The sequence below is a fragment of the Copadichromis virginalis genome, linkage group LG1 (assembly GCF_057382275.1).
Source record: "Copadichromis virginalis isolate Kocher_CV1m ecotype Utaka linkage group LG1, C_Virginalis_male_GT1.1, whole genome shotgun sequence".
Taxonomy (NCBI): Eukaryota; Metazoa; Chordata; class Actinopteri; order Cichliformes; family Cichlidae; genus Copadichromis; species Copadichromis virginalis.
This window is the reverse complement of record NC_140618.1, coordinates 22,826,708-22,848,356: the sequence shown is the minus strand read 5'-3', so window position 1 is coordinate 22,848,356 and position 21,649 is coordinate 22,826,708. Positions and strand designations below refer to the sequence as shown.

Here is a 21,649-nt window from a genome sequence, read left to right as displayed (position 1 = left end):
AAACGACAGTCATTTTCTCCACTGGTGACCCAGTATGTATGCTGTTACAGATCAATAACCAGATAAACATCCTGATTTTAAAAAGAGGCACAGTTGCACGATAATGTTAAGAAAGATGATTTATGAGAAGAATGTGTGCTTAAGCCTGAATGGAAGCTGATGGCAACGCTCTCTCGGCCCGCTCGGTTTATCTTCAACAGATGCTCCTCAAACATGGTTAGAGCACATCCTTTGACAGGGAGACTGCACGCTGAGAAAGAGGCCTGGGGGCACACTTGTGAGGACTTTAACAGAACAGGGTCAGGCACAACAAGTGCGCTATTGCGACAGCAGCCGGCACTGCAGCTCTCACTTGTCAACTGTGTGAAATTCGTCTTTGCTCCCTGTGAAATCTCCCACTTAAACCCTCCACCCCTCCCGCCCCGTGGATGAACCCTTTTATTCCTTCCACTGGACTCACTGGTGAAGAGGTGGTGGTTGTTCTTTCTTAACTTGAGGGCTCGATCATAAAGCTTTCTTGCGCTCTTCCTAGACTCGGGGCAGAGCCGTGTCCTCATGTTCTTGATGCCCTGCTTTGTGTCCGGGTTGAGAAACACCACAATTGGATACCACTGAGCGTAGTTCAGTCGGTCCACTGCATTCGGGGTTATATCCAGCACCGCATGCTTGTCCTTCAGGTACAGACAAAAAATAAAAACAAAAAACACGCTTTATAAATGTGATTATTTGCCATTTAAGGACTGAGTCTCCATAAAGTAGAATTTTGTGAACCATCTTTTCCACTATTCACAAACAGGCAATCTTGAGTTTAGCACATTACTTTGGGTAATGTATAATTTCCTTGAGTGAACACCAGATGGCAGCAGTGAGCTGAGCATGTTATTGGCTTTCCTTTCAATGTTTTTAAAAATCACCAAAACAAATGGGCAACAAAGACATTTTCTATCCACAATCCTCCATAATTTCAAATCAGTACAAGTGTATATTTCATTTCAACTCACTCGATCAATGATCTGCTTAATTGTGTGCAGGCGGATGATGCCAGAGCTCTTCTGGTCTGTTCCTGCATCCCTGGGTTCACTCTCTTTGGAAGACAAACGGACAGAGTCACTGCATCACATCAACAAAAGAGAACGACACCAAGAAACACAGGCTGTGCCCCAATTAGACATCTTTGTAGCGTGCAGTTGTCGACTCCCATAAATAGAGCAGTTAAATAGGGAATGACGATCTTCGTACAGGAGAGGACAAGTGTACGTTTATACAAACAGCTACGTAATAAAACACAAAATGAGGACAGCAGCCAACTCATGCAACGGTCATTACGGATTTTTGGGGAGGTTCGGGGAATGAAATCCAGCGTTAAAATGTGTGTGTGCAAGTGCATGTAGCAGTTTAAAACATGGTGCAGGAAATGTGTTATGTGAGGAACACTGACATTAAATAAGCACATACAATAGCAGGAGGGTCATTTGGGATTAATGAGACTGAGGTGCCATTGTAAGCCTAGAGGATTTAAGCAAGGATGTGAAGAGGGGTTTATAATTTAAACAAAGACAAGCAATTGCTTCCTGCCTAGAAATGCATAGAAAGGCTCAGAAGAGGGCAGTCAGCTCACCACAGGAGGCTTAATAGATAGCAAGGCCTCAAATACATCATAGAGCCCCATCTAGTAGCATCTAAGCTCTGCAATCATTGGCTGTAACTATCAAAAGGGTTTTATTAAAGGGCAAATAAACATAGCCATTCATGCACAGGTTCAAGCATATGCAGCGATGTTAAAAGTAAATGCTAAAATCAATAGTTCTTTTTCTGCCATTCTAAAAAGGCCAGTAAGTGAGACATCTATTCATTTTCAGTCACTAAATAAATCTGTTATTAAATCTGCAATGGGCGCATGCAGAGAAACAAGACACTGACACTAGCTGTCAAAAGAACCACAAATGTATTGAAAACCTTCTTTGCACCACCAGTAAATTATGACAGTATTTTACATTTTCCTGCTTTCGATCGTCCACTTACTTGAATCCAATAATAAAGCAAAACGGCCTAAAAATAAACCTTAAAACTTGAGCAGTTTTCCTAATTGGCACTTCCATTTAAAAGCTTTTCGCCCATATTCAACAAGAGTGTTTGTACCTGAAAAAAAAAAAGCTCAGACTTTAGACTGCTCTAAATACTCCAGTTCTTTTTTTTTTTAATACTCTTGTTTCTGTATGTCAGTGAGAGAGGATATCCTCTCACTGACATGGCCATTTCAGGCACACAGCTCTGGCTGATGATGAACTGAGGGGCTCCACCAAGACACGCCGTGTAATAAAGAAGGAACTGTGAATCATGCAGAGCTACTTTGTTGGAGTCCAAGAAAAAGAAATATGTAGCTGGAAACAAGCATAGTAGGTCCACTTTGATTTTGTGTTTATGAGCCTCCCTTTAAACAGTCACTGTGGTGTAATTAATGGGCAAAAAGTGGGTGATGAAAGTACAAATATGCTTAGTCAAGTAAATCCTGATCTTCAGTCATACCTTTTACGATCATCAATACTGTTATGGTTATCGTTACTATGATTATTATCAGTATTTGCACATGAGGTTGTCAATGTGTTTTTCAAATACCAGCTCAGTCTCCACTGCATGTTAAACTGCACGGCTCGTCATGCAGCCTTGCTGTTGTCATTCAACATGAAACCTGCATTTAGACGGAGAATAGCACTCGATTTAATTCGAACAAAAAAATGTTGTTGTGTGCAGGAAGCACGCTTTTTGTCATTCACTTGCACATGCTAATCTCTTCTGCAACTTAGGACAAGAGAAGCTATCACGATGACACACAGGATCAGAGACGTCAATTGTGCAGACTCTATAACAGCAAAAAGTTTATTCTCCACGTTTGAATTAAACAGAGACATGCACTACAAAGCTGCGAGTCAGTACAACATAATATTTCTTTTGTCTCGAGTCTCATGTGTCAAGTTTTGCAAGATTGTGCGTCACTGGCCGAAATGTAATAATAGAGTTACTCCCAAATGTGATGACAAAAGAAAATTAAATAAAGTGCTATTCCCTAATATGCATAAACCAGGCAATAGCTCTTTAAACATCTACAGAATAGGGAACTAGCCACCAAACACTAGTTTATAGATTATCTGCCATTCACTCAATTAAATAAAAGAAACAAAACTTGATGCACCAAGTCACATACTTTCCCCTCCTTGTTGCTGATGTGTTTCTGAAAAGAAAATACAGTTACACAAACATCACTGAGTTGTGCAAATGAACATCAACGACTGGAAACAGTTGTGTGGATGTGTCTGCTGAACATGTGTTTGGGTACATTGGTGCGTGTGCGGCTCTGCACTTCAGGTAATTGAATTTCAACACCGAGTATTAAAATGAAAACCGCACATTAAAAGATGCTCGAAATTTCTACAAGTGAGAGGAGGTGGATGACGAGTGTTTAGCTCTGCTTGGAGTATCAAAGAGTGAAAGATAAACAGAGGAAATGGAAGACTGAAAGAGTGACAGGGGAAATAAACACAGCTTGACAAACCTGACTAACAGGCCTATTAAAAGAACAGGAAGTAGGTAGTAATAGGAGGAGGAGGTCATCTAGTAAAAAACAAATTCACTAGGCAAATGTTTTGTAAAGAAATCCAAACTGCGCCCTGTGAATAACGACTATTTTAATCCCCAACTTCTGATAATTATGTAAAATTAATTAAATTAAAACAACATTTTTATATATCCTTAATAAGGACCTTATTTATCTAAATAATCAGTGTGGATTTTTAAAGATGTCGCATACATAATAAGAACACAACAGTGACTTTAACATCTACTCGCTACTAATCATTCCTGTGAGAACTGCATGCTGAGATTTAAGCAGCTTTCAGCTTTGGCGTGTGTGATGGGTGATTACGGTCTCGATAAAACGGACAGAGAAACATGAGATATTAGACATGAGGGTACTTTGTTACTTACTGGCTAGCTCAAACACTTCGGGCGCCTCCCTGGCCAGTTTCTCTCGGGCCACGTCTGCGATCGGCCCAAAGATAACCACAGGTCTCAGGAACCCAGCTGTATCACAACAACATCACGTGTGTGTTACACATATCACATCACAGTCAGTTCTTGTAGACGTGTTCAATACATTTGGTGTAAAACCACACAGATTCAAGACCTTACATGGCCAGAGGAGAAAAGTGAAGCTACACCGTTAGTGCACTGACATAACTGGTACACGCCAAACTATCCAAGCTTTGCTTATACAAAAAGCCTACCTTTGTTTTGTGTACATGTATTTTTCAGTGTTTACAAAGCAAATCCTAGTTAGCGCTACCTCACAAACCTAAAAATTTCTTAGTCCTACAGTAAAGAAGAAAGCATAATAAGGATGAAAGCCTCCCATTTTATTGCTATAACTGCCTTTGGCTTCTGTACTCTTACCTTCCCTCAGCACCACCCTCTCGTAGGCAGGGAACTTGGTCTGAACAGGCTGGGCTGACAGGTCCTCCCTGCTTTTCCGCAAATTCCTCTTGGAACTCCGCAGCCCTCTGAACCTCCAGAAGTCAGCTCTGTCGCCCCCAGGCGTTTTAGGAAGGGTGTACTGCACACTGGATAGCTGCTCGGCTCTGGAAAGGGAAGAAAAGGTGTAAAAGTGTAAAACTTTACACTGACCAGAGAGACAAGTCACGGTAACATACTCCTACTGTAACTGCAACAATAATGTAGAGCACTGAATGCTAACTGGTTATCCAGTTATGATGGTCTTTATGGATTTGCCATCACATTAGAAGTTAAGCTGACCGGTGTCTGCGTCATTAAAAGCCCTGTTTGTACAGCTAACCAACCATCTGAGTTAAGCTGAGCAAGTCAGCAGGCCCAGGTCATCATTGGTGGGGCTGATATGATAATTTAATCATAAATTGTGATAAATGTGTGAAATACAGTAGATCATAAAATTAATTCTTCAGATTTATATTGCTTTAATTCCTCTACCTGCATTGTTAGCCCACTCATCAAATGCCAGAACCAACTGTATGTGTGCCATGAAACATCTTTTACCTATTCTTGTTGGGGATTATGCCTCTTTCCACTTCCTGGTGGTTCTTGCCGATACGGATAGCGAGCCAGGAGCCTAATTTGCCGTTATAGAGTGTGTCTACCACACGGAAAACCTCTCCCTTGTTAAAGCTCAGCCCATATGGTGACTCTTTTTCATATTCAAAATGCGTTCGAATGTAGAAGGAGTCGCCCACATCAGATTCCACTATCCTTCGATACACTGAAGCCAAAGCAGATAATAACACAGAGGATTAGTTTTGACGTACAATCTTTCATGTTTACAATACAAAACGCTACTCGATGCCATCATCCCTTACCATCCTTTTTCTTCTGAGCCAGAATAGTAACGTCATCTCCTTTTGGAAGATCGAGCAGAAAAAGCACAGCCTCTTCCCGGATGATGTTAGCAAAGTCCACATTGTTCACCTGCAGAGGCAGAAGAAATGAACTTAATGAACGACAAACAGCACAAGCCAACTCAAGGCTAATATTATTTTTAATAATGGCTGTTAAACGCTTATAAGAGCTGCTGAAAGCTACTGGATTTAAGTTTACTTGGTTACACAGTTGCCTCAGCAACTTTATTTGTTGACTACAACTCATCTGATTTCTTAGGGGATAAAAAGGAACAGAAGAAAGGAAAGCATTCCCCTTTTAACCGAGCAGCCACCCCCTCTTCTCCTGCTGCTGCCCTTAAAACAATAGCTACTGTTTATTGACTCTGCTTGAGGGGCAGCAGGGGAACCAGAAACACATGGACTGAGTCACTGAACCACAGAAAGACACCTTTATTCTTCTCAGAAACAGAAGGGCTTGACGTCTTTATCTCCAGCTAGCACACCATGACCGAGGGGAAACCACCAAAGATTGGAAACAATGTCCTGGAAGTCTCTAAGATCTGTTTGTACAGCAGGGAGAACACAGGCACAAAAGAGGTCTACAGTGTAGAGTGGGAGGAATAGAAGACACTGTTTGTTCATTAAGAGAAGAAGATACCAAAATGGTTTAATAGGTAAACAGTTTCTAAATGTTAGTCTCAATTCTCTCCAGCTTGTGCTAAATTGACAAGTTAAACTGTGTGGCTTCACAGCAGGTGTCTTGCTGCTGTATAAACATGTCAGAATAAATCCAACTCTGACATCAAGAGGGTTTCCATCATCTCATCCACAATGTTACTCTAGTGTTCAGTGAAACAGGCAGTCGACTGTTCCGAGGTCAGAATGCGAGAACGACCCCTATTGTGTCTTCACATTGGAAACAAGGGGAGTTTTGATATGAAGCAGGGCCTAAGAATGACTCACTGACTGATGGGTACATTGTACTTTATTCCCAAGGTCTCTGTGCAAAAGCAAATCTATTGTGGCCACGGATTACATAGTTTTGCTACATATTATCTAAGTTAGTGTTAGCCGCTATGGCTCGCCTATTTTAACAACACCAGATGTTCTTTTCACTCTCGAACATGTGACGTGACAAAAATAGCGACAGTTAGGACAAAAACATAAATGAAAAGAATATTTTATAATCATCTTACAAGCTACGTAATACCAAGACCGTACAGGGCAGTTACATGGCATGAAATGAAGAGATCTGTCTAATCTTTATCTTTTTTTTCTTTTGAACCAGTCAACTGCAGCAACACGTTCTCGCATCCGAAATCTGGTACAGTGCATAGACAAAATGTCAGGTTTCTTAAGCAAAAAAAATAGGGTTCTCCTAATTTATCAACACATCTTACCCTGAGAATCTGGTCTCCCTCTTCCAGCCCCTCCTTGGCTGCGGGGCTGTCTTCCAAAACTCCTGCCACAAAAATTCCCACATCGTTTCCGCCTGCTAACCTCAGACCGACACTCTCTCCCTTCTTGAACTTGACCAGCTTCATACTTGGTCTGCGGGAAAACACAGGTGGACACACAGAGTTAAGTAAAAAGATTAGCAATCATTCTAAGAGACACACAAAAAAACACGGCCAGTTATTCAAGCAAATATGACAGGTTATAACAACAGAGCCAAAGCAGAGTTTCTGCCTGAATCAGAACTACAATTTGAACAAGTGGCACGAAGCTTTATTCGTGTTTTGTTTTTTTAATAATTTTTTTTTTTAAAAAGGACTCTCACACACTCGTAATATTTTATCTACAGAGTATATACACTGCACTCAATTTGGAAGACACCACATCAAGAATATTTACCTGAGAATGCTGTCATCATGTGCAGCACTGGGTACAGGGGCATCAGATGGGCTGACAGGCAGGTCCACGTCAGGCTGACCAGGCTGTGCATAAACTGGCTTTGGTTCTGGCATAAACACAAACGCACTGTATGAATGAGACGGCCAAGTGGGAGATAAAGTGAAACCACCCTTAAAAATTAAAGCATCTGATGTTTTATATATTACATGTTACTTTTTGCCCAAACTGTCACGGTTACTTTAATACGTTGAACAGTACTTGTATTTAATTTGATGACCCCCCTATGAGCAACCACATGGTGATGACAGAGGGAGGGAAAACCTCCCTTTTAACAGGAAGGAAGAAATCTCAGACAGACGCCCGAACCTGGTTCTATCTGCTGTGATGGGAAAGAGAGGAACAAAGTAGACATATAATGCTGTGTGTGCCCTTCGTGTTGACGTTCTGCAGAACAACCCCTCCTATTTACGCTAAGGGCGGCACTTGACATGTTTCATATGATGTGCCATGGCAGCAGTCTGTTTTCAGCTTCAGTTAATACCTGTCTGCCTTAAGACTTAAACTGTACTTCACTGCGTTAAAGGTTCCAACAGAGAGAACTATATAAGGTGGTGAAAGACACAAACGCGAGAGAACACACTACTAACGCTAACGATAATGATGGTGGTGATAATGATGACGATGTCAGGCTTTTTTACCAGGCAGTGGGGGTAACTGTTTGTCATCTCTGGAGCTGGCTTGGTCACTGGCCTGTGACAGGACATCATCAGAGTTTTTGACTGGTGTGGACATGGACCCCGGTTTGGATATGCGATCCTCATCTCGACTTCGATGACTGAAATGAAAAAAATGAATAAATAAATAATTATAATAAAAATGTGAATTTAGTACTCATGGACAATTAAAACTATAAGCAGGAGAATTTAAAGGCAGCAGTTTTGACATGTTAATGAATTTCTTAAATTACAGTAACATTGTTTGTTTTTTTTCTTTTCTACTAGTGTGTTTAAGAATGACTTCATGTTTTGACTGGTGGTAGTTTCATCCTGTGCTGAGATTACCAGGAAGACACACACACACACACACACACACACACACACACACACTAAATGAACCTAGAAGGAAATAGCATGAACAGTAGATTACGTCATAAGGGCACGTGGACAAAAGTATTTAATGAATAGACAATAAGCAATTAAAACAAGGATGTGTGGCTCTGTCAAAAAGATCCCGCACATCTGCTAGTGATTCAAAGTTGTGTGTTCTTTGCAGTGAAGCATTTTCTTTCTTCCTTTTTCACATGGTCTGTGCAGTACGTAGGTGGCAAACCAGATTCCAAGAATATAAATTCACACTTTATAGACTACACAGGCAGGCACGAAGAGAGAACCGACTGAATCTCCCAGTGTAAACTCTTTAGTTGGGATACGTTTCAGTCCCGGTTCCTGTTTAACCTGGGTAAAATAAATAAGGGAAAACTGTGTGTGTGTGCAAGTCTAGCAAGTCATGTCCAAGAGGGTAGAAAGGCCTCTGCTGCTTAAAAACAATGGTTGAATTCCAATCTGATCACATGACTGACTGCTGGCTCAGTACTTGAGCTGTATTCAGAAGCTTTTTTACAAGAACATGAAGGTGCAGGCTGCACCGGCAGCTCAGACTACACAGCTCTGCTGATTCCTGCCCTTTCAGTTTAGCACTCATAGTACAAACCCCCCACAAAACAATAAAATAAAATGCACACTGCAGTCATTAATGCGCATACAACAATGAGGCATGCACATCCATACACACACAAATGACTGATGCATAAAGTAAGTGCAGCATGCGGCACTTATTTGCAATAGTTTCCACCACAGTTTGGCCTTTTCTGGTCCCACAAATTTGCCCAGCAGTTGTCACGACAATTCAGTATCACAAATGTACTCCTTCAGTGCAATTAAATCTCCCCGAGGATAAATAACATAACTGTAATTGGAGAAAGAGAAACGCGGAGTGCATTTAATGAATGGATGAATGAAGAGTGTGAGAAGGAGGAGGAAAAGAAAAGAGACAAACTGAGCAAGAGCAAGGGACAGAGAGGGAGAGAGAGTGGAGTGGCCTAAATCTCTGCTGCTCCTTGCCGCAGAATGGTGCTAAAAAAGGCGTCACACTGACAAACACCATTTGACAGAACCCTCTGTTCAACCCCCTCACTTACACATTTTATAGTATGGGTACAGGCAAAATAACAGCAAGGAAGGCAGATGCAGAAAAAGTGAAGAAACAGGAGAGAAGTGGCTGCACAGGCAGACTGAACAACAATCCCTTTATCTATAACTAACAAGCCTCAGAATATTTGCAGAAAGAAAAAGAAATTCACTCAGAAACACTGACTAGATGCATTTCAGAAAAACAAAGTATTTAGAAATCAAATAATCATGCACAACAATATTTTAAGAAGAAAACAATAATTACTCACATATGTGCATCTGCAAGTTCAACCATTATCAATTAAGGGATTTGATCTTAATTCCTTGACAGTCAACACTGGGAGCCCTTTGCCTGTGCACAACTTTTACTCGAGCTCACAGAGAGACGCTTAATGAAGGGCTGTTTTTTGATGATCTGTTGGACACACAAAGCCTGGACCAGCGTTGCGTCCTAGAGAAAACAATGCCTGTGCTGCACGCCAATCAGATTCAACAAACCATCTCGTCTGGGCCAAAGCACTGTGGGAAGTATGTCAAATTCCTTTCACCGCTCCTAAAAACATTCCCTTACATCACCATGCGGTGACAGTCAGACTCACTCACTTGATAAATCCCAGCCACATGAGAAGCAGGTGAAACTCCTCCTTATCTCCATGCTTATCAGATTCACCCGTTACACAAACGGATGCATGAAAAATATAATGTGTGTCTTTGACTTTGACATACAACATTTTGTGTGTATATACTCTGATAACAGAGGGATAAGAGTTCAAAACACAACATGTGGGCGAGTGTGGTCAAAGCAAAGGCGAACCTGCACTCATCCTGATGCAGGGTCACTCAGTCTGGCACAGCGTGATACACCAGACAGTTACACAAGCAAGAGCATCAGGAACACCTTGCGAACCTCTCAACAACCATCTCAATAAGGCAAGTTTTTATTGGCCTTTTGTTTTTTTACCCCATTGAGATTTGAGGAATTTACCCTTTTTTATTTGCCTCTCAAAAATCTCAAAAAACACAAACATCAAAAGATGAAGTTAATTAGCATCGAATGTAACAATGACAAGAACCTCTAGTAGGGCTGCTCAATTAATCGAATTTTAATCTCGTTTACGATCTGGGCTTTCAACGATCATTAAATATGACTGAGCCGATTATTAGCCCCGCCCTCGTGCTTTACTCTCGCGCTGCTCCGTGTGGCAAATCGAGCGCACCTCTCTGCATTTCGAACACCTGTCACAACAATTAACAGGATCGGAAGGAAGCTCGGAAAGCTAAGCAGAAGTTATTTGGAGAGGAGAGTGACTGCTGTTGGTTGAAAAGAGAGGTAAAAAAAAAAACTTCAGTGGTGTGGAAACATTATGGGTTCGCGGAGTCAGACGTGGATCAAGTAGACACAGTGTGTAAACTTTGCTATGGTGTAGTAGCTGCACCACAGAGCAACACTGCAAAGTTCACATTTTTCATTTATTTCTTATATTGCAAACATTTGCACTGTTATCAGTATTTTCGCACTATTTTATATTATTTTTTGACAATCTTTAAAGTCATTATTCAATACATTGTTATTGTTAAATAAATATTGTCAAATAATCGAGATCTCAATTTCAGTGAAAATAATCGTGATTATCATTTTTGCCATAATCGAGCAGCCCTAACCTCTTGTCTATCTAGCTACAAATACGGTCTCTGTAGCATTTTTAGTTTGTATCTCAGCCCACTGTATCTGCAACCAAAGGAGTTTTGATATGAAACAGTAGTTCAGTCTGGAACAAGTGCTGGAGGGCCCTGATTCAACACCCCTACTTCACAGTTAGACTTTTACTGTGGACCACATTAACAAACCAGTAACGTGTTCTCATTGCAAAATGGGTCTCTTTCTTAACATTGCCATTCCTGTTTCACCACCCATTCCTGTTTAATTAACTGGATTAAAGTCTTGAAAAGCTAATTACCTCATTCCACTCAATGCCCAAGTTCCACACCCACTGAGAGCGTCATGTGTTAGCCATCTTTATCCATCTATAAACCAGCTGCAAAAACCTATGCAATCTAAATGACAGTAAAGACTGACAACATATTGAAAGATGCAACAGGCAGTAAGAGAAAGTAAGACAAACAGACAGTAAAGTGATAAAAAAAGAACAACACATAATGTGTGCAAATCGTTTTTATTAATTGGACTATAATCATTAAAAGCGTGCGTTATTATTCATATATACTCCACTTTAAAGGTTCAGTGGTGAGGCTACTTAAAAGAGTTATTCCAGCAAGGTTCAAAATCAGGTTTGTGTTTAATATTAAACAGTCTAGTATACTTTAAAAGCAAGGCCCTACTTCCTTCCTCAGCTCTTTCCCAGAGAAATCCATTACTGGAAATTATTGATGGTTTCAGAGGGACTGTGATGGTTTATGTATGTTATGTCTTGAGCAAGATATATGAGGTCGAAGAGGGTGGGTGACAGTGTGCCTTGTAACCAGAATAGTTGTCAGAGGTGTGTGTGTGTGTCCGTGTGTGTGTCCTACCTGCCATTGCTGATCTGCCGTGGTGAGTGGCGGAGATGCTCGGATGTTTCAACCCTGTCAGGCGAACGGGATCGAGTTCCTCTCCCATGGGATCGATTGGAATGATCGGATGTCAGTGAATGTATCTCTGAAATGTCTGTGAAAGATGAGTTGAAGTATGTATTACGGTTTTATCGATAACAACAAAAAAAAGAAAGAAATCGACATTTGAGATTTGGAACAACAATAAAAACACGTTATTTTAGTTAAGAGTGGAATGAACTGCGAGGATCAGTTCTCTGTTTCTCATTGTAGTTTTAGAGATGTTTTGAAATGCGCTCTATAAATAAACCCGTCTTCTTGACATCGCAGTCATTAAAATAAATCACATCTCTTGGAAAAAACACCGTCACACAAGTTGTGTAATCAAATGTTAGCTGCAATCCACGAGTACGCGTTTGTTGTCTCACCATCTCTGTCTGAGTTATTGGCTGATGGGATGCTGTCGTCAAGGTCAGGAATATTGAGCAGCGTGGCCCGCTCGTCTCTCTGCACTACCATCTTCAGCTTGCCCTTTGACCTCTCAATCAGCTTCTTGGCATCTATCAGTGATAGGTTCTCTGTAACTGTGCCGTTAATCTGCCAGAGGAAGAGGAACAAGTCAGCACAAGAGGTAAACGTACATAATATCCTCTTTGCAGTTTTTCTGTGGAGCCTACAGTGTGCTGTGATAACAAACTAATGAGAGTAAAAGTTAGGAGCACAGCCTATAAGAAGAGGAAGCTATAAACATATTTAATGTGTTTATAATACACAGAGGGTGCGGTCACAAGCACAGAGAGTGAAAATAAGCCAAGACTACACATATTAAAACAAAACTATTCTATATATACACACATTATTTTATGTAATACTTTGTCCTGTGATCAGGTTTCAACTAGAAAACGATTCAACTTCTCTTCAGTAAAACTGAAACATTAAACTGGATTTCAACAGGCATTTGTTTGGGAAGAAGGGGGATTTATCTATTCAAAGTCTGAATGAATAGGGAAAAAAATTAAAGGAATAATGCAATGTCTTGTATTTCTGCTGGTGAGTCTGAATAGTAATGAACTGTGACCTCATTCTGAAAGCCACTTTCAGCAGATCGCCAACTACAAGGGCACAATTGTAAGAACTTCAAGTAAAAAGGGCGTCTGATAAACGCTCTACTCTACTACTGTTAAATGAGATTACATTTTTTGACCAGTTGATTTCCCAGTTATTGTGCTTTAACCACTTTGAAAACAAATCTGCTCGTCTTTCCTCTCACCTTCAGTACAACATCTCCCTCCTGAATGTTTCCATCTCTGGCTGCAAGGCTCTCCGGAGAGATGTCCTTCACAAAGATATGGCTGGCCAGCCGCAGTCCATATTCTGGTTTCAAGGGTGATTAAGCATAACAAAGTTACACTACAAGACAGTTACCGATCACTTGGTTCAAATAAAGTTAGCAGGTAATTAAAAATGTGATCGACCTTACTGTGAATATCAGTAAATGAGAAACGTGCGCATTCAATAATTTGACTTTTATGTAAATTGGATGAATTCACAAAACAAGCAGTCACTCTTTTTGATTGGTGACACATTACCCACCTTCGTTTTTGCGGGACTTGACAAGAGTGACCTTGGAGGGCCTGGGTGGAGCAGAAGAGGCTTGTGATCGGCGATCGGAGCGTGGTGAGATGCTTCTCTCCCGTGAGGCATCCCGCCTCCCGCTGCTGCTACGCTCCCGATCGTGACGCCTGCCAGTGCCCGTGCCTCCGCTTGCACCTGCATAGGCACTTTGTCCACCGCGTCCACTGCGGTGATCGTAAGCATCGGCCTCATCGCTGTCCTCCTCCTCGTGCTCAGACATCGTCTCCCTGTCCCCATGCCGTGACACTGGGATTTGTACTTTCCTTTTTCTGCGAATAGTCTTGAAAGAGAGAACATTTACAATGTTAAAAGCCTGTTAGTCCCTAGCTCTCTGACCATGAAGTACTTAGCCCTGACTCATGCTATATATTTATAGCGTTGTACTTACTATCTTTGCATTTTTGCCACTCTTTCGAAGTTGTTGAACAGCATAGGCATGCTCTACATTGTCCATAGAGACTGCATTGACCATTACTACTCGATCATTTTCTCTGAAAAAATAAATAAATAGAAAATAATTAACAGTGCAGAAAAATGAGTCGGCATTACGTATATTAGGGCAGCTTACGTGTAATGCTGCTTAAAATATTACTCCCAATGAAATAAAGGAAATACAGTCAACACTTACTGTAGCAGACCCTCTGCAGGACCTCCTTTCAGCACATCCGATATTACAATAGATGTTTCACCACTCTGGAAATGAGGGTTGTCTCGCCCACCCGAGATTGCAATGCCAAACCCAAATCCTGGGGCCTATACAAAGACAAATATAAACCACAGCTGACTAATAAGACAAATGGTAAATGCATTGTAACTGTAATGCTGTAAACATCTGACAACTTAGGTAAGCTTGTGCGATGTTGATCAAACTGGCAAAGGAGAAAAGCTGGGTTAGTATTGTTCTGATCTGCTAACAGCCGATCTTCAGACAATTATCTGCAAAAAGCATAGAGCTCTGTTCCTGCCTTCACATCAACAGATCTTGATATGTGATGCAAACAGCTAATCTTACAACCACAACAATACAGGAGAACTGCAAAGCTGAGAACCACAGATTGCACTGGGCCACTCCTTCAGTCTCAATAAAGCCACCACTAATTAGATTACAGCAAGCAGGGCAGTCTAGACAGGTGCTCAAGACAATCTCACGACACAACAGTATCAACTAACAAGAGTTTCAGGTCTCAAAGCAAAGTACATTCAGACATTAAGCCTACAGAGAGTACACTCTTCTATCTCTTTGATAGCTTGACAGTTAGCCTGACGATGTGAATTGCACCAGAGTGGCGAGTCAGTGATTCATCAATCTGACAATAGCTGCAGAGGTTAGGTGGTGCAATTGAGCATAATTACAGGACAAAAAGCACATACAAAAAGGCTCTCTAGTGCTGTGTTAAAGAGAAGAGCATATCGCCAGCAGGAAGGAAGTGAAATGAAGTAGCAAGGAAGTGGATGCTGATTTTTGTCTTCCTTTGCTTTGTTTCCTGCCATCTGGATTCCTTGACTATTGTTTCACTACCGCACATCCTGCAGCTACAGCTGGGCGACTCAGCAGAGAGAAACAGACATGGACAGGCAGAGGACAGAAAGCAGCAGGGAGGGAAAAGTGAAAAACACAGAAGACATACTACAGGATCTGGGTGTCAGAGACAGGCAGAGAGGGAGAATGACAAAAGAGGAGAAAGGGAAGAGTGGATTAAAGAACTGTAAACACTTACCCTGTGAAGGGTAACTGTGTGCTGTTCCCATATGACTGTTTCCTCCATCGCCGCACTCTGCAAAGCAAGAGATGAGAGAGAAAGGATCAGTCCTGCAGTTTTTTAGTGAGTTACATGTGTACACTCAAATGCAAATTGATAAATTAAAAAAAACAAACATATTTCTATAAATCGCTAGCTACTGTGAAAGCATCTTTGGGGGGGGGGGGGGGGGGGGGGGGGAAGGAAACCTCAAACTGACCCTGACGCATCCATCAATGCACGAGTTTGTGCAAAACAGATAAAAACTGCATGAAAATGTGTGCAAATGGGTGAATGTGGCCTATAGTGTAAAAGCCCTTTGACTGATCAGCAAACACGCACAATGCCAAACAAAAAGACCTTTTATTACTTCAGTTCAACACACAAAAAAGTGATCAGTCTTAAGTATGCACATCATCATCTATGTGGCTTCCTTTAGATTTCTGACATTATCTCACTCAGATAAACTAATGACAACATCTAATGGATTTTAAATATACAACTATACAGGGCTAAACTGCAGCTACAAATAACATTTCCATATTCTGTTCCCTTTCAGTAGACGGCGTGGTTGTTTGGTTACCAGCAAGGTAACCTCTCTTGCTTATTTGCATGACTACGTCCTGGAGTACCAAAAGTCTGCATGTGAAAAGATTATGAATGACAGTAGCATGAGTAAAGCGCTGGCAGAGACTAACTGAGGCCTCAAAGATTGAGTGAGCATTCCTATATTATTCCTGGCTGGGTTAACTCGGAGAGCCAAAACAACCAAGATATTTAGCTGCTCATTTGTGCTGCTGTGTTGGATTAAACTGATTCCAGGCAGGCACATTCTGCCTTTACTTAGAAAGTTATATCATCATTTTCCCCCTCTTTTCCCCCTTTAAATACAGGCTTTTCTTTTACTTTTACAATGTTTCATATGAAATATCCACACGAATAATGGGATAAATAATGCCTTTGAACTAATAAAATATTAGCTTGCAACATTCCTGCTATTATTGGGTCAAACAGATAGTCTTCAGTTTGTTTATCAAACATCACTGTTTATTTAAACTCCCACAATGCTATGGATCTAGTTTTAAATTACAGCCTTCCTCCAGCTGATGAAGCAACACTGCTGTCATGTCTGCCTGCCTGCAGGGAGTGATGGTACAGCTGTCTGTGGCAGAGTGCTCAGTACAGTCCACTGTGAAAGTAAACAGCAAAAAAAACCACTCAACCCACACCACTGCATGTTGAAGGGTGCTTATTTACTACACCTTCTTTAATCTTCCTTAAAAAAACAAAACCAAAAAAAAAAACAACACACCATGTCATCTGTCCACCCTGTCATCGTGATAATCCCACTGCAGCACCCCTTCATTATCACCTAATCCTCAAACCATCTCACCCATCATCTTCGACATCATCATGGTCATTACTGTCATCACCGTCCCTTATCCTAAATATACAGCTTACAGGAGGTGCCAACTGCATGTGACCAACAGTCAGTGTCTGGTGTTTGCTGACATGTCTCACATAATAGTGTAGCTAAACACGAAGAAACCAGAAGATGGATGCAAGATCCTAGATACCTTCATTTGCTGAAATCAAATGAAAAGAATCAACCTGGTAAAAGGAGGAGACCAGAAGAGCCTTTCAAATAACCAAAAGTTATATTTGGGCTCAGGCTTCTAGCAAGCCTGAACATTTTTACGCATGCAGAATATTTGCTGATTAATCTTACTGATAAACAACTCCAACTAAATGTGTAAAAATTGCATGTTTAAGTACTTAAAATAATAGCAGGGTGTTTCTGTAATCACTAGCCTCTGCTGCTATTACTGGGTTTGTGGTCAGTCATTTCCATTTACTCCTCTGAACTCGATGCCAATGAATTACTTGGCTTGAATCTTTAGAATACAGTTAACCCCTTGATCCCAATTTCCATTGAAGCTCTGTGTGTATGTTATTTATGTCCATAATTGGAGCGGAGGGCTTGGGCATCCCCCTATTACCACCCCCCAAAATCCCTCCTTCCCCTCCTGTCAGCCAGTATGATTCCCACAGAAACACTTCTATAGTGTGTGGGGACCTGACCCATTTAACTAAAGCACCCCCAATGACATTCCTAAACACATCCATTCCTGTAAAGTTTTTTGTGACATATCCGTCCATCCGTTCATCCATTCATTCAGCCAACCGTCCAGGCAGACAGGCAGAGTGGGGCTACACTATAAAAAAACAACAATGTGCTGGGGTCATATGACCAGGCGGTCAGGCAGCCTTGTTTTTTTAACTGTGGGTTGCACTGATAGGCAGGGAGAGAGAGGAGCAGCAGGAGGGTGTGACTGCTGGCTGCATATAGATTCAATGGCATTGACTAGGGCTGAACGATATATCGCATTTGCGATAATATCGCGACATGATCAAGTGCAATTTTCTAACCGCAAAGGCTGCGATTATACTCTGGACATGTCCAAATTCATGGGCTGCATCCTCCTGAGGCCGCATTTGTAGACCGATTACGTCACAGCGACGCGCCGAAGGCTGTCCAAATTACTACCATATCCCAGAATTCATAGCGCGGCCCAGCCAAACTCCAGTTTCCAACAATGGCGGCCGCTACTAAGTTTTAAAATTACTCATACTAATCTTTCTGGGTCACAAAATAAACTTTTAACATATTTTCAGGCGAGAAAGTAGTTGTGTAAACATCAAATATCTGCTCGGTTTATCAAGATATCCCATATTTGCAAAAGTGCTTCGACGTTTTCAGAGGCGTCTGCTACCCACCAGCTCGACAGCTAGCCGGGAGCTCGAGGGTTACTGATGCGGCCGAGAACGGCACAACTCCCGGCACATCATTTTCAGATCACCGCGGAGTTTCGCTGCTCGGGTTAAACGTAATATATAAGTCACTTAGACAACCTAAAAATGTTATTGTTGGGCTTTTTTCAGTGTTTTGTTTGTTCGTGAGTAAATCGGTTTGGCTGAGATTAAAGTTATTAGATTAGATAAAATAAAACTTTATTAATCCCCCGGGTGGGTTCCTCCTTGGTTTTCACACAGCTGACTAAACGTCAAACAGAAAACTTATTAAACAGAAGTATGAGACAGTCGAGAATTTACACCAGTGTCTGGTTATATTTTAGATAGCAAGAAGCAGACGGCCGAGTTTATTAAACTCCACCGAGACAGCGGTGACGCTAATCAGAACTAGACCGTCCAATTTCACGCCTTTAAATTTTAAAGGCGTGTTTGTGTGTGTGTTTATACAATTGCTATTATGTTTGCACTTTATGTGTAATGTTACTGACTGCAGAGATCAGTAAGATGTGTGTATTTTTATTTATTAGTTTTATTTATTTAATATTATTTTTTAATTGAATGACTGTCTAGTAGTTCACAGATGTCGAAAAACTGAGTGTGGTAAAGCCACTGATTTTGTTTATGTATATTTCTGCAATCTGCACATTGTACTGACTTTCATTTTAATGTTTACACCAGGGTTCCTTGTCAGCACTTTATGCTCAGATGTTTGTAAGCTAAAAATAAACTATTGTGTATGTTCAAATATACTGTTGTGATTGAAGAAGTTAAATAAAAATGTCAGTCATCAATTCATGCATCACCTCATGTCATCATAACAGAGGTCTGTCTTCCAGGAAAGAACAGTTTAAAATTAATGTAATATAGTATTGGCCATACTATATGATGTATTGCTTGTCTTTGTTTAATAATACAGAAGACAAAGACCTTAAAAAATAATCGCATCGCAATCGCAATATTGGGGCAAAAAAATCGCAATTAGATTATTTTCCATAATCGTTCAGCCCTAGCATTGACAGTCATAATATTGTACATTAAACCATAGGCATGTGATTGCTGAGAGAAGAGTTCCCGTTTGTTCCTCACGCACGCACACACACACACACACACACACACACACACACACACACACACACACACACACACACACACACTCGCACACACACACTCACGCACATGCGCACAACACTGAGCTGAATGTGTTCAGAAAACAAAAAGAAATGGGATGAAACTCATTTTGCTCCATCAAAACTAAGTGCTTTGAACATTGAAGCATCCCACACATCCAAACCTACAGCGCTCACACGATGATGTCAAGCCGTGCTAGGGAGGGCGTACAGTTAGTACTGAGTGTATGAGCCATGAGGGGCAATAGGTTAATTACAAGACTCATAAGAAAAATGGGAAACTTACAGATAATGGCCTGGATTTAATTAACTTATTGAGTGGAGGCGGTATGAGAGAAAGCGTGCTTTTCGATTGAACTGCACATGTGTAAGATGTCAGCTGAACCTCCAATCACATCATAACGCCTGAAAATGTTTTTTAAAATTAATTGACCGTACTACTTAATTTGGATTTAAGCGTAACAACACTGTCTTTACTGATGTTTCTAAGACTAAAAGGAGGTTCCCTAGTGACATATGCCACATAAGAAATACTGTGTTTATTATAAACACAAAGTTTACATTAAAGATGGTCAAGAAGAGAGACTGTGTCATCCTCTTAGTCTACTTCTAACTTTTACCCTATTGGAACTACAGCTAGGCCTCTCAGATGAGATTACTGCGGTAATTAAACACTGTAATATGAAGTCCCGATTAACAGCCTTGCTGATTGAGTCTGAGATATAAGTAGGATGGAAAGCAGGCAGCAGTGAAGCTTAAGGAAAACTGGGATAAGGGTAAATGAAAGCACTCCATGAGGAAAATAACTAGCATATTTAAAACAAAGGATCTATTAAGAGACATCAAAAGAATAACAAACACAGGCTCAAAAGTGCTAATTAATTGGTCTTTGGATACAGGAGGCAAGTGTGCTCTCATTTTGTGTAGAACAAATAAACACAGACGGGAATTTTCTGTGTGGAAAAGATTTTATCAAACCCAAGCTCAGTGTCAAAAGGTAATTCGGTGAGCTCATGTTTTATTACAGTAATGTTCTCGATCATGCAAAAAAGATCAGCGAACACGTGGGGCCAAAACAAATATGAACACAAGTGTGTCTCGTTTTCTGGAGCAAAACAATATTAAAAATACACACGGGAACAAACGATGAGGATTATCTCTGAAGTCGCAGAGCTGTGTGAAACAATGGCGCGCTTGATGTTGCACAAACTGACGGCAGCCTAGTGTATTTATACAGCCATATTAGTCAGGCTTGAGCCCTGGCCAGTGAGGCCTAGGGCTGAGAAACAAAGAGCAGCCATCAAACTACACACATGTGTACTTGTCCGTACACACGGACAAACACACACCCACCAGCCATGATCTAACACTACAGGGCCTCTTTGTTCAAGCTACAGCCAGACTTACTTGGCCCTGCCTGGCTCACCACAACACGCAGTCCAGTACAGATGATAACAGCTCACTCAGGCTCTTCAAAGACACAGACTAATCCGGTTCTTTGGGTCATACTGATGAACCGACTGGAATGAAATGAATGATGAAAAGGACAATAATAACCTGCTGCAGAGAGAAATGATAAATAGTGTCCAGAGCATGCGTGGAAGTTTTCATCATGTGCATTTCAGTTCCTGTAGTCTTCAAATGTGTGCACGTTTACAGATAATCTACACAAACTGTGTGCACAATGTCAGCGCATTAAAAATATGTGTACTACACACCCATCTATTCTGTGCAAACAAATTCAAGCATTCATCTGGAAACATCCACTAATGCAAAAACTTGGTCTCATACCCCCAGGTGGTGGCACTGACTACAAAATAGTAAGAAAAAACAACAACATATACAACACAGGCTTAATTATCTATCACCTTTACTCACTTAATCCAGTTATTAGCATGAAAGGATCCTGACAAAGCAGAAGGTGACCATGAGGTCATCTTATGAGTAATGCCATGGGCTAAGGGGAGGTTTTCAAGGAGAACAACACAAGCTCTTTATCAGTTTTTACCAATGAAACTGTTCTCCAGCAACCCATTACTCACCACCTCCCTTCATTTGAAGCACAGGAATGCTTTATAAAGAAGGCGTATCAAAGTCCAAGGTGCCGTTTTTGACAGCAACCCACGGGGTGAAAATGTGGGATGAGTAAAGAAGAAAAGATGAAAGATTTGGTCAGCACTGACCTTTCTGCCACAGAGTGAGAGCCACTCATTATTCACATTAAGTTATTCAGCGGCACAGAGAGAAATACTGAACTGCAGGCAAGCGAAAGCCAGTGTCGAGATGCCGACAAGTGTGAAGCAAATTCCTGCAAAGGTTTAGGTCACTGTGCCTGCTCC

At 41.1% G+C, this 21,649-nt stretch overlaps 1 protein-coding gene across 13 annotated transcripts in view; it reads right to left on the bottom strand.

Moving 5' to 3' along the window:
* The window catches only part of tjp1a (tight junction protein 1a), a 106,254-nt gene that overhangs the window by 13,287 nt on the left and 71,318 nt on the right, over window positions 1–21,649 (bottom strand). For 7 of the 13 annotated variants that reach the window (XM_085455073.1, XM_085455081.1, XM_085455109.1 and 4 more), the window contains 17 exons: window positions 15,349–15,405; window positions 14,259–14,383; window positions 14,019–14,121; window positions 13,589–13,910; window positions 13,266–13,369; window positions 12,424–12,592; window positions 11,975–12,110; window positions 7,955–8,091; window positions 7,257–7,362; window positions 6,803–6,953; window positions 5,382–5,490; window positions 5,065–5,284; window positions 4,447–4,631; window positions 3,982–4,077; window positions 3,203–3,229; window positions 1,002–1,084; window positions 461–671 (listed from right to left, as the gene is read on the bottom strand). In XM_085455073.1, the coding sequence (XP_085311199.1) occupies window positions 461–671; window positions 1,002–1,084; window positions 3,203–3,229; window positions 3,982–4,077; window positions 4,447–4,631; window positions 5,065–5,284; window positions 5,382–5,490; window positions 6,803–6,953; window positions 7,257–7,362; window positions 7,955–8,091; window positions 11,975–12,110; window positions 12,424–12,592; window positions 13,266–13,369; window positions 13,589–13,910; window positions 14,019–14,121; window positions 14,259–14,383; window positions 15,349–15,405 (2,341 nt within the window). The remainder of the gene's footprint in view (window positions 1–460; window positions 672–1,001; window positions 1,085–3,202; window positions 3,230–3,981; window positions 4,078–4,446; window positions 4,632–5,064; window positions 5,285–5,381; window positions 5,491–6,802; window positions 6,954–7,256; window positions 7,363–7,954; window positions 8,092–11,974; window positions 12,111–12,423; window positions 12,593–13,265; window positions 13,370–13,588; window positions 13,911–14,018; window positions 14,122–14,258; window positions 14,384–15,348; window positions 15,406–21,649) is intronic. The other 6 variants (XM_085455099.1, XM_085455089.1, XM_085455179.1 and 3 more) reach the window with 1 other exon arrangement.